This window comes from Pseudorca crassidens, chromosome 18 (assembly GCF_039906515.1).
Source record: "Pseudorca crassidens isolate mPseCra1 chromosome 18, mPseCra1.hap1, whole genome shotgun sequence".
In the NCBI taxonomy this organism is placed as follows: domain Eukaryota; kingdom Metazoa; phylum Chordata; class Mammalia; order Artiodactyla; family Delphinidae; genus Pseudorca; species Pseudorca crassidens.
Window position 1 is genome coordinate 28,913,480 of NC_090313.1, and position 13,116 is coordinate 28,926,595.

Here is a 13,116-nt window from a genome sequence, read left to right on the forward strand (position 1 = left end):
AGGAGACCCTAAACACAGTAAGTTAAGCAAAATGAGAAGACAGAGAAATATGCAGCAGATGAAGGAGAAAGGTAAAAACCCACCAGACCAAACAAATGAAGAGGAAATAGGCAGTCTACCTGAAAAATAATTCAGAGTAATGATAGTAAAGATGATCCAAAATCTTGGAAATAGAATGGACAAAATACAACAAATGTTTAACAAGGACCTAGAAGAACTAAAGAGCAAACAAAAAATGACAAACAACACAATAAATGAAAGTTAAAATTCTCTAGAAGGAATCACTAGCAGAATAAATGAGGCAGAAGAACGGATAAGTGACCTGGAACATAAATTAGTGGAAATAACTACTGCAGAGCGGAATAAAGAAAAAAGAATGAAAAGAATTGAGGACAGTCTCAGAGACCTCTGGGACAACATTAAATGCACCAATGTTCGAATTATAGGGGTCCCAGAAGAAGAGAAAAATAAAGGGTCTGAGAAAATATTTGAAGAGATTATAGTTGAAAACTTCCCTAATATGGGAAAGGAAATAGTTAATCAAGTCCAGGAAGTGCAGAGTCCCATATAGGATAAATCCTAGGAGAAAGCCACCAAGACACATATGAATCAATCAAAAATTAAACAAAAGAAAAAATATTAAAGGCAGAAAAGGTAAAGCAACAAATAACATAAAAGGGAATCCCCATAAGGTTAACAGCTGATCTTCCAGCAGAAACTCTGCAACCCAGAAGGGTGTGGCAGGACATATTTAAAGTGATGAAAGGGAAAAACCTACAACCAAGTTTACTCTACCCAGCAGGATCTCATTCAGATTCGATGGAGAAATTAAAACCTTTACAGACAAGCAAAAGCTAAGAGAGCTCAGCACCACCAAACCAGCTTTACAACAAATGCTAAAGGAACTTCTCTAGGCATGAAACACAAGAGAAGGAAAAGACCTACAATAACAAACCCAAAACAATTATGAAAATGGTAATAGGAACATACATATTGATAATTACCTTAAATGTAAATGGATAAAATGCTCCAACCAAAAGACATAGACTGGCTGAATGGATACAAAAACAAGACCTGTATATATGCTGTCTACAAGAGACCCACTTCAGACCTAGGGACACATACAGAATGAAAGTGAGGGCATGGAAAAAGATATTCCATGCAAATGGAAATCAAAAGAAAGCTGGAGTAACAATTTTCATAGTAGGCAAAATAGATTTTAAAATAAAATCTATTACAAGAGACAAAGAAGGACACTACATGACGATCAAGGGATCGATCCAAGAAGAAGATATAACAATTGTAAATATTTATGCACCCAACATAGGAACACCTCAATACATAAGGCAAATGCTAACAGCCATAAAAGGGGAAATCGACAGCAACACAATCATAGTAGGGGACTTTAACACCGCACTTTGCCAATGGACAGATCATCCAAAATGAAAATAAATAAGAAAACACAAGCTTTAAATGACACATTAGACAAGATGGACTTAATTGATATTTTTAGGACATTCCATCCAAAAACAACAGAATACAATTTCTTCTCAAGTGCTCATGGATCATTCTCCAGGATAGATCATATCTTGGGTCACAAATCAAGCCTTGGTAAGTTTAAGAAAATTGAAATCCCATCAAGAATCAGTTCCGAGCACAATGCTATAAGACTAGAGATCACTTACAGGAAAAAAACTGTAAAATATACAAACACATGGAGGCTAAACACTACACTACTAATTAACCAAGAGATCACTGAAGAAATCAAATAGGAAATAAAAAAATACCTTGAAACAAATGACAACAAAAACACAATGAACCAAAATCTATGGGATGCAGCAAAAGGAGTTGTAAGAGGGATGTTTATAGCAATACAATCCTACCTCAAGAAACAAGAAACATCTCAAATAAACAACCTAACCTTACACCTAAAACAATTAGAGAAAGAAGAACAAAACAAACCCAAAGTTAGCAGAAGGAAAGAAATCATAGAGAGCAGATCAGAAATAAATGAAAAAGAAATGAAGAAAACAATAGCAAAGATCAATAAAACTAAAAGCTGGTTCTTTGAGAAGATAAACAAAATTGATAAGCCATTAACCAGACTCATCAAGAAAAAAAGGGAGAAGATTCAAGAAACAGAATTAGAAATGAGAACAACTGACACTGCAGAAATACAAAGGATCATGAGAGATTACTATAAGCAAATATATCCCAATAAAATGGACAACCTGGAAGAGATGGACAAATTCCTAGAAAAGGACAACCTTCTAAGACTGAACCAGGAAGAAATAGAATATATAAACAGACCAATCACAAGCACTGATATTGAAACTGTGATTTAAAATCTTCCAAAAAAAAAAGCCCAGGACCAGATGGCTTCACAGGCGAATTCTATCAAACATTTCAAGAAGAGCTAACACCTATCCTTCTCAAACTCTTCCAAAATATAGCAGAGGGAGGAACACTCCCAAACTCATTCTATGAGGCCACCATCACCCTGATACCAAGACCAGACAAAGATGTCACAAGAAAAGGAAAACTACAGGCCAATATCACTGATGAATATAGATGCAAAAATCCTCAACAAAATACTAGCAAACAGAATCCAACAGCACATTAAAAGGATCATACACCATGATCAAGTGGGGTTTATCCCAGGAATGCAAGGATTCTTCAATATATGCAAATCAATCAATGTGATAAACAATATTAACAAATTAAAGGAGGCAAGAGTATACAATGGAGAAAAGACAGCCTCTTCAATAAGTGGTGCTGGGAAAACTGGACAGCTACATGTAAAAGAATGAAATTAGAACACTCCCTAACACCATACATAAAAATAAACTCAAAATGGATTAAAGACCTAAATGTAAGGCCAGACACTATAAAATTCTTAGAAGTAAACAGGCAGAACACTCTATGACATAAATCACAGCAAGATCCTTTTTGACCCACCTCCTAGAGAGAGGGATATAAAAATAAAGAAATGGGACCTAATGAAACTTAGAAGTTTTCACACAGCAAAGGAAGCCGTAAACAAGATGAAAAGACAACCCTCAGAATGGGAGAAAATATTTTCAAACAAAGCAACGGACAAAGGATTAATCTCCAAAATTTACAAGCAGCCCATGCAGCTCAATATCAAAAAAGCAAACAACCTAATCCAAAAATGGACAGAAGACCTAAATAGACATTTCTCCAGAGAAGATATACAGATTGCCAACAAACACATGAAAGGATATTCAACATCACTAATCATTAGAGAAATGAAAATCAAAACTACAATGTGTTATCACCTCAAACCGGTGAGAATGGGCATCATCACAAAATCTAAACAATAAATGCTGGAGAGAGTGTGGAGAAAAGGGAGCCCTCTTGCACTGTTGGTGGGCATGTAAATTGATACAGCCACTCTGGAAAACAGTATGGAGGTTACTTAAAAAACTAAAAATAGAACTACCATACAACCCAGCAATCCCATACTGGGCATATACCCTGAGAAAACCATAATTCAAAAAGAGTCATGTACCACAATGTTCATTGCAGCTCTATTTACAATAGCAAGGACATGGAAGCAACCTAAGTATCCATCGACAGATGAATGGATAAAGAAGATGTGGCACATATATACAATGGAACATTACTCAGCCATGAAAAGAAATGAAATTGAGTTATTCGTAGTGAGGTGGATGGACCTAGAGTCAGTCATACAGAGTGAAGTAAATCTGAAAGAGAAAAACAAATACAGCTTGCTAACACATACATATGGAATCTAAAAAAAAAAAATGGTCATGAAGAACCTATGGACAGGACAGGAATAAAGACGTAGACCTACTAGAGAACGGACTTGAGGACATGGGGATGGGAAGGGTAAGCTGGGACGAAGTGAGAGTGGCATGGACATATATACACTACCAAATGCAAAATAGATAGCTAGTGGGAAGCAGCCGCATAGCACAGGGAGATTAGTGCGGTGCTTTGTGACCACCTAGAGCGGCGGGATAGGGAGGGTGGGAGGGAGATGCAAGAGGGAGGGGATATGGGGATATATGTATACTTATAGCTGATTCACTTTGTGATACAGCAGAAACTAACACACCACTGTAAAGCAATTATACTCCAATAAGTTATTAAATTTAATTAAGCCCATTATATCTGAAATTTTTCCACTTGTTGGTCTTGACAGTTTCCCTTGACAAAATGTAGGAAAATAAGTACCAATATTTGTGGTTAAGAAGGTTGATTTTTCACAGATTTAGCCTATTTTTGAACCATGAGATTATATACTTTGCTCTGTTTGGTCCTTAAAATAACCCTATAAATTAGGCAGGGGATACACTTATATCCAGTTGAGAAAATTGAGATGAGAAAATTGATCAGGGATTCTGTGGCTCTCCTAAGGCTAAAAAGTTAGCAAGTGACAAGAGTGATCTTTTTATTCCAAACTTTCCCTTTTCCTACTGGTCAACCCTTCAATAGAACTTCATACATAAGATCTTGAAGCTATGTCTTCCTTACTTTGTATAGTGGACCTGAAAGTGCAGGCAATTTTAGGAAATGTCAAAACATGTAGTAGAGACTTTGGCCTTGAGCCAAAGCAGAGAATAAGTATCAGAACCTTTCCATGTCAACCCAACCAAACCTGAAATATCACATTTCTCCTGGTTCTCATTACTCAACACTCTGGAACCACTTACAGTAAAGCTATAAAAGAACTGCAGTAGATAATTAAAGAAAGATGAGCAGTGAAACTGAAACAATTCCAGCGAATATATACCCTCGAAGATGCCAAGAGAACTTCTCCATCTCCCTGGGATCCCCTCCCTAAACTTGTGGGAGAGTAGCAGACACCAGACGCATTTCTGCCTGAAGAAAAATACATAGCACGTAGCCCACTACTGGGCCAGCAGGCGTGGGGAAAGCATCAGAGCCAATTTCCCCTTCACTCAGCAGCTGTCATGCCAGCCAAGCTGGCTTCCTTGGGCCTTTTTAAGGAAGCATGTCTGGCAGAAAACCATCACTTCTACTGACTATAAATTGTCTTAGCCATCTAAATTGTCTTCTACTGACTATAAATTGTCTTAGCCATCTAAATTGTCTATTGCCCCGCATCTGTGCAAATTTGTGCAACCCAAAATTTGTGATCTACCTTTGATATCATTCTACCACCATGGAAAAATAGAAATGTCATATTAGCTTCCAACAGAAGCAGTAAATGTTGCTTTATAGAAGGAAATGATTGTTTTCTAAGAATGCTAGCTCCAAAACTTAGTGTGAGTCTCCAAATAACCCTATAGCTCCTTAAAATAATAAAATTTAATAACAGAATTTAATAGACATTTTTGTTTAACAGTTACAAGTACACTCCTCAAACAACCATGTATGGACAGTTTAGTAGAAAGCTTAGAGAAATTATCCTGTAATGCAGGGATTCCCTACTTCAGTGCTGTTGACATTATGGGTTTGAAAATTTTTCATTGTGAGGTGTGTCCTCTGCCTGGTAGGTTGTTTAGTGGCATTTCTGGTTTCTACTGACTAGATGTCAGGAGTATCCCCCAATTTTGACATTTAAAAATGTCTCCTGACCTTGCCAAACATCCCCTGGGAACAAAATTGTCCCTGACTGAGAACCATTGGTGTAATGGGAAGATAATGGGTCATGTTACTTTCAGCTCCACCTCTTAATAGCTGTGTGCTCTTGAACAAGTTACCTAACTTCTCTGAGCCTCAGATTCCTCCTCTGTAAAAATGAGGATGTAATACCTACCTCATATGATTGCTATGAGATTTAGTGATGCTTTATACGTAAAGTACCTAGTATCTAGCCGGACACATAAGAGGGAATCAAAGACATATGCATATGTGTATGTGCGTATATACATATATATACACAATTTATAATAAATATATATGGGCTGGACAAATGCCTATTATAAATCTATGTTGGCAATGAGGTGATATGCTTAGGTTAATAGTCTTCAGATCTTTAAACATACAGCTAATAGAAACAATGCTTAAAGCAGAAAATACTTTCGTGATGGTTAAGTGTTTTCTCTTACAAAGTGATACTGCATTTACCACTTTTCCCTACCTAGAGGTATACGACCAGTGGGGACTAAAATGAGTTGAGAATTGATCAGTTTTACTTGCACATAAGGAAATCTTAGATAAATTATTATTAAATTTGTAAACTTGGAATCATACTTGTGTTTGTTTCAACTGACATCAGGCACCAGGAATCTCGTTACCATGGATTAAATATAACCTTTTTGGAAATTGGAATGTCTTTTTTTTTTTTTTTCAGATTATCAGGTAGGCACCAATGTCTATGCTATTTATAACAGCGAAATCCTACTTTTTTCTCACTAATTACTCATATTCTTTTAGGTATGTGAATATTAACAATGGTAAAGATATTCTTAAAAATCTGATGTAACGAATTTATGCTTACTAAATCTTACCAAACATGAGGCCAAGCAACAAAGTGTTTTAGAAGGAAAGTATCCAATTTCCACATCGCCATTAGTTTCCCAAATGGAGAATGGCTCTTTCTACTCACCCACCCACCCACGCTCTTACTTTTCTTCTTCAGGACGTTCCTTTATCCAGCTGTTATCCTGTAAGAGAGTCCTTCTTTTGTTCACATTGTGAAAACCCTGTTGCTTCAGTGTAGTCCCCTGAGTGCTACTCTTCATATCTATCAACAGAAAAATGAAACAACAAGAGATGTAGTTGCATGGAGTTGAGTGTGTGTTTATTACTTGGAAATCTTGAGAGGAGCATCTGATTGGCCAGCATCACTCTTCTAGGCTGGCAAATCCAGTACTGTTTCAAAGTAAGATGCACCGGCAAGAAAGAACAAATCCCACACCCCATCATCAAAGATAACTTATAAAACTGCTCAGGTGCCAACTGAAATTGCTCGTGCACACCATGAAGCCCTGCCCCACACCTGGGAGTGTAGAACCACAGGCCTGGGAAAAACCAATACCGGGTTTAGTGGGTTGGCCATTTTGCTCAAAAAGAAATGTGCCTCAGAAGGACACACGAGACTGTTTTAGAAGTACCTAGTGAACAATAGTAAGTCCTGATGCTTCTGATTATAAATAACTTAATTCTTTGATCTCACGGGAGCCAAAAGCACAGAAGGTCACACACACTTGATTTTTAAAAGAAATTTTTGAATTGCAATTAGATGAGTAAAATCTATAGCACTCTTACTTTTTTCTTAAGCCTAACTTCGGCCATGTTAATTAAATTAGATGGTTGCTTCTAAGAATTTCATAGCTACATGGAAAAAAAAAAGACCTGTGCATTGTTTTTCTCCTATTTTTAAGTTCTCTGAGTAAGGGAAACATCATCTACATTACCATTTCCTGTGGGAGATGTTTTTCTCAAGGTAAAATTGGACATGCTGCCTTCCAGTAAGGATCTAAAAGAAAAATGGGGATGGGGAAAACACAGTAATGACTCGACAAAGAATCAACAAGGGACTCATTCATTGCTAACGAGACACATTTTTCAATGACATTGGTGGTCACATAATCTGGTATAATGAATACATGATATGAAGTGACCCCTAAGAACCTGAGAGTTCATCTATTCCAATGCATTTATTTTACAGATGAGGACACTGAAGCCAGGAGTATTTAGTGTCCCCTGTGTTATAGGACAAGCAATCGGCTGAATCAGGCCATCAATTAACTCATTTATTCAATGAAAAAATATGCATTGAGTGCTTGACACTGAGTCAGGAGCTGGAGACACAAAAAGATAAGTAAGACAAGTATCGGGTCAGGTCAACAGGGAGACGGAGACATGGAGTTTACAGCACAATATGCAGAAGGGCTCATCAGCTCCTTCTTTGGGGAAGCCAAAGTGAACCCAGGCAACTGACATGTGTTTAGAAGGGAAGCAGCCAGAGCATGGAAATCACAGATCTTGGGAAGCACGGGTGGTTTTAGGTAATCCCTGTGTGCGAAAGCCCTAAGATTCTCAGCTGTGATGAACTGCTACTGCCAAGCTGCTAAGGGACTGAGGTGATTCTCATTCCCAGTTTGCCTGGGATGATGGTGCGTTCAGGGTCGCATTATGACACTGAGTCTTAGGCGCTTTTGCTTTCGATGGCCTCTTCCTTCACACACAAGCACATGCACACACATGCATACACATACAAAATTAAAAATTATATTTTATGACTGTGTTGGTATAATGATGAATAACAATCCAGGCTGGCTTTGTTAATACATATTCATTATTGTTATAGTATTCGTTTTTTCTTCTGCTGTTAAAAGGAATTAAAATTAGGACCCTTTTGTAGGCCCCTAAAAGGGGTCCCAGGTGTGGCCTTTTCTGCTTAACAGATAAGTCAGCCCTGAGATTCCCTGAATGTGAGACTTGCAGTTTTTAAACTGGAAAAGTCCTGGGCAAACAGGACTGTGCTGGTCACCCTAGGTGGGGCATTATGTTTTCTTGCAGATTTCATCCCACCAGACAGTGTATGGAATGCTGGAGGGGCCCTCCATCTCAAGTCAGAAGCAAGCCCTAGGTCCAGCTTTATGACATCAAAGTTCTGCGACTGAACCACTTAATCTCTGTAAAATGGGCTAATGAAACCTGCCATCTACTTCATAAGGTTGTGATGATCAAATGAATAATGTACACAAAAATCACTTTGTTAAACTATAAATGCTGTTGAGACTTACAGCTGTATCATCAGACAGCAGTTTATAGGTATAACGTGGAGATTCTAAAGCCCCCATCTCCCACCCTCTGGTCCAAAAGTATCTCCTACAGTAACTTGCCATAGGACTTGAAGTGGTAAAGATGCATTCCTCTGCATCAAGGCATGGTTTCCCTAGGATCTTCATTTAGAATATCAATGCTCCTAGAGTCGGTGAGAAGTGGCAGCTGCTGGTGGCTTTACCAGCCTGGTGCTCGGCACTATGGGCTCATGGCTGCACCTCATCTGTGGAATTGCCCTTACTGGTGGGGCTGCCAGTTACACACCCTCCTTATCCACTGAACCTGCAGCCAGCGACTGAGTGACCTGGAACGTAGAGCCAGTCCTGCAGGTGACTGGTGCTTCAGCACTCACCACGGCAGAAGCTAGGCTAGCAGGGGGCGCATCGTTGCTCAGCTCCTTCCCTTCCTCCCCTCCCTGCTTCCCTTTCTCCTTTCTTCTGAGTGAATACCCTTCATACATCACAGGCACCCAAAGTCCTCCCAGGCACTGCTTCTAGGGGACCCAACCTAAGACTAACAACCAGCCTAAGACCAGCCGCTGTTCGCTCCGCTGAGAGTCTGAAGGTCTTAGTGAAGTTAGAAAGACCTGCATGTAAAGTGGGCTATTTACTGACTGTTCACCTTGGGGATGCTACAGTTCAGCTCCCTTATCTGTAAAATGAATTGGGACTGTTTTGAGGATCAAGTTCGATGACATATGTAAAGTGTCTGATTATTGCCCAACACAGAGTAAGTGCTCAATAATTCTTAACTTCGTGCTCCTATCACCTTGGAAAGTGTTAAGCGTAAAGATGAGATGTGGTCAGGTGTGGGAAGGAGATGGAACAGCCTTGCATTTGGGTCCTGGGCACGCAGGGATTGTGGGGTGGCCACTGTCTCACTGTATTTGGAGGCCCCTAAAACTCTGGCAGAAATGGGAGGAAAAGAGGCATGCAAACTTCAATCTGAACTACTTGTTCACTTCACCTCAGTCTGGCCTTGATTCTCTGGGTTCTTGGCTAACCTACTTCCTGTTTCTAACTGGGCTCTGATAAACTCTTTTCCTGAACGGGTAAAGACCTGGAAGGTTCGTAGCTGATTGAACTGGGATTCTGAGGTGGGCAGAATGCTGAGTGTATATCTGGTGATACACTTGCAGAGATTGCAAGCTCAGCCGTGAAACACAGGGAAGGGTCAATGGAGAAAAGTCATTTTGCCATTATCTGCTTATTTGTCTCTCACAAAAGACCGAGTGTCCTGTGAGCCAGACTTAAGACTGTCCCTTCTCTGTTTCCAGTGTGTGGGACAGAGTAGATGCCCCCTAGGTGCTTACTATGTGCTGAATTAGGTCCCTCTCAAAAATCCTAACACCCCAGAACCTCAGAATGGGACTATAGTTGGAAGCGAGGCTTTCAAAGAAGTGATTAAGTTAAAATGAGGCCTTTAGGGTGAGGTCTAATGCCATCTGTCCCATGACCTTATAAGAAGAGGAATTTGGACACACAGAGACACCAGGGATATGTCTGCATAGAGGAAAGGACATGAGAGGACACAGAGAGAAAGAAGGTGCCCATCTGCTAACTGAGGAGAGAGGCCTCAGGAGAAAACAAAACTCATGACACCTTGATCTTAGACTTCCAGCCTCCAGGCCTATGAGACAACAAATTTCTGTTACTGAAGTCAATCAGCCCGTGGTCCTTTGCTTTGGCAGCCCTAGCAAACTAATAGAGTGCTTATGGGAAAAGTGGTTTAAACATTTCTAAAATAGCTAAGTCATTCAAAGAGCTGTGTGTTACCCTGTCTCTGACCTGTGCCCTTTGTGTCTTTAATTGCCCTACTGCCCGGGGCAACTGCCAATTGCCATAGTACCTGCTCTCAACTGGATACCTCACAGGCATTATCTCATCCTCACATAAACTCTGCACAGCAGCTATTACCTCCACCTCTCAGATAAGACACCTGACTGAAGCTCAGGGAGAGGATGTAACCTGCCAAAGTGGCAACAAGCAGAATCTGGCTTCTAAATCAAAGCCAACTCGTTCCTCCACAGCCAGCAGTAATGTTTGTCATGAGTCACTGCAAGACGAGACCGGTAACCTGGCATTAGAGTGAAAGAGGGAAGGTACACAGCAGGGCCTGCCTGACTCGACATCTCTGGAAGTCCCATGAGCTCTGCCCTGACTGCCTGGCAGCAGGAGAACCAGGACAACTTCTCAAGGAATGATTGCAGCAGACAAACCCTCACAGAGCAGCCTTCTCTGTGTATTTCCTGATATTTTCCTGCTTATAAACGTATGTCCAAACAAAAAGGTATACACGAATGGTCATAGCAGCATTATTCAAAATAGCCTAAAAGTGGAAACCAACCTAATGTCCATCAGTGGATGAATGGATACACAACATGTGGCAGATCCATACAGTGGAATATTACTTGGCAATAAATAAGAACGAAGCACTGATACATATTACAACACGGATGAAGCTTGAAACATGCTAAGTGAAAGAAGCCAGACATAAAAGATGACATATTTAGGATTCTATATGGATGTTGTCTTTTAGATTTTCCTTGGTATCCTCAATACTCCTGCCCCTTTAGGCTCTGTTGGGTAAGGAGGAGAGCTCAGACATTAATAATACCTTAGATGATTTTATAGTAATTATAATATATCTCATTTCATTTCCAAGGCTATGTTCTAAGAGTATAATCCCTACTTAGCAGAGACATGGCTCGAGAAGCTGCTGAGTGGAAAGTTGGGACTCCATCTGAGGCTTTCCAGCTCAAGGCTCATCGTCTTTTCCTCTCTGCCAGGGACTCCCAGATTGATAGCACTTCCTGCAGTTGTAGAGAGAAAAGCAGGTATCTCTTCTTTACCTTATACTTAGGGCTGGCTCTAATCAGATCCAGCACCCTGCTAAAGGGTGCGATATTTTCATGCCTTTGGTAGCCGGGTATTCTCCAGAAGGAGTCATAAGATAAGACATCCAAACAAGCTCAGGGCCCTTACCGCTTTCTCCCTGCCAATAACTAGCCTCAGGTATCCTATAAACACCTCACTGGCTCCACCCCAGTGTCTCTGGGATACTTTCTAGGCATAGTTGCCAGTGAACTCACTTGCTTTCTCTGGGACACCCAAGCTTTATCTCGTTGCCTCTTTCATGAAAGTCCCTGGGAAGAACCAGGCTTTTTGTGTTTCACCCTTTCCATCTCTGAAAGTAGGCTGCCAGGCAGAAGGTAAGAGCAGCCATCTTTGGACCATGAACTAACCTCGGGACTAAAGTCACACACTAAGAATGGCAGAGCAGGAAGTTAGGAGGAGCCTGGCTCCTCATGGAGCTGCCAAATAGCCTCAAATAGCTGCCAGAAAGTTGAGATGATCTATCTCTTAACTTTTGGCAAGAGGAAAATAAACCTAGTTTCTTCATGAGATTACTCTTTCATATTTTTGTTACTCAAGCTTAATGCTCTTCCTACCTGTTACAAGATCATCGTGGAGCAAACAGAAGGTCTAAAAGCCCATGCTGGTCTACAAAATATACTAGTGATTTTTTATTAGTAAAACACTATTTCTTGCAACATGTCTGTGTGTTCAATGTTCCTAGCAAGAAGGATCATGTGTTTAGTTCCTACTATTGTTTCACATCGTGCCACAGATTACTGCTCATTAGCTTATTTAATCCTTCCAGATGAGTATTATTAACTCTAATTATAGGAATTCAAAACTCAGATTAAATAACCTGGCTAAGGTCACACAGGGAGTGACAGTCAGGAACTGCAATTAGGTCTATATGACTGCAATGCCAGGGTCTTTTCAGCAAACGATACTACATGTTGGTCAAAGTACCATGTGATATAGCCAACTCCAGATATGCAGGGAAAACCCCGGGAGTTCTGAGAGATGGAAGATAATGGGAGAGGAGCTGGAAGGAGCTGCAGTAATAAACAGCTGCTCCATCACCCCTGGGCAGCTCCGTCTCGAGCCTCACCCCTCCCGTGGCCACACTGAAGCGATGAGTGGCCTGGCACTACTCCTACCGGACTCCTCTGGATCTATCTCCCTACTAGATGGCTTGATAATGTTTTATACTCTTTCCTAGCTCCATGCTGTCCACTGGCATGAGGTAACTGAGACAGCAGAATATAATGTATTCTATTTTCAAATGATAATAGTTTAATAAGTATGCAGGAGTTTTGTTTTTTTTAATGAAAATGACTAATAGTGTAGGAAAATAAAAAATTTTCACCAAATCTACAGGTTTCACTTCCATCTCCTGCGCAACCTCCCTCAGCACCACCTGCTCCTTTCTCTTTCTTAAGACCCATTGGCCATGTCACCCTAACCACCTCCATATGTCAGCCCATTTGGTGGCCCCAGAACCATTTCTAGAAAC

At 40.3% G+C, this 13,116-nt stretch overlaps 1 protein-coding gene across 1 annotated transcript in view; it reads right to left on the reverse strand.

Moving 5' to 3' along the window:
- Positions 1-13,116, reverse strand: part of SCEL (sciellin) — a 326,730-nt gene that overhangs the window by 108,790 nt on the left and 204,824 nt on the right. The window contains exons 5-6 of the mRNA XM_067713410.1: positions 7,374-7,435; positions 6,583-6,700 (exon numbers count right to left, since the gene is read on the reverse strand). Of these exons, the coding sequence (XP_067569511.1) occupies positions 6,583-6,700; positions 7,374-7,435 (180 nt within the window). The remainder of the gene's footprint in view (positions 1-6,582; positions 6,701-7,373; positions 7,436-13,116) is intronic.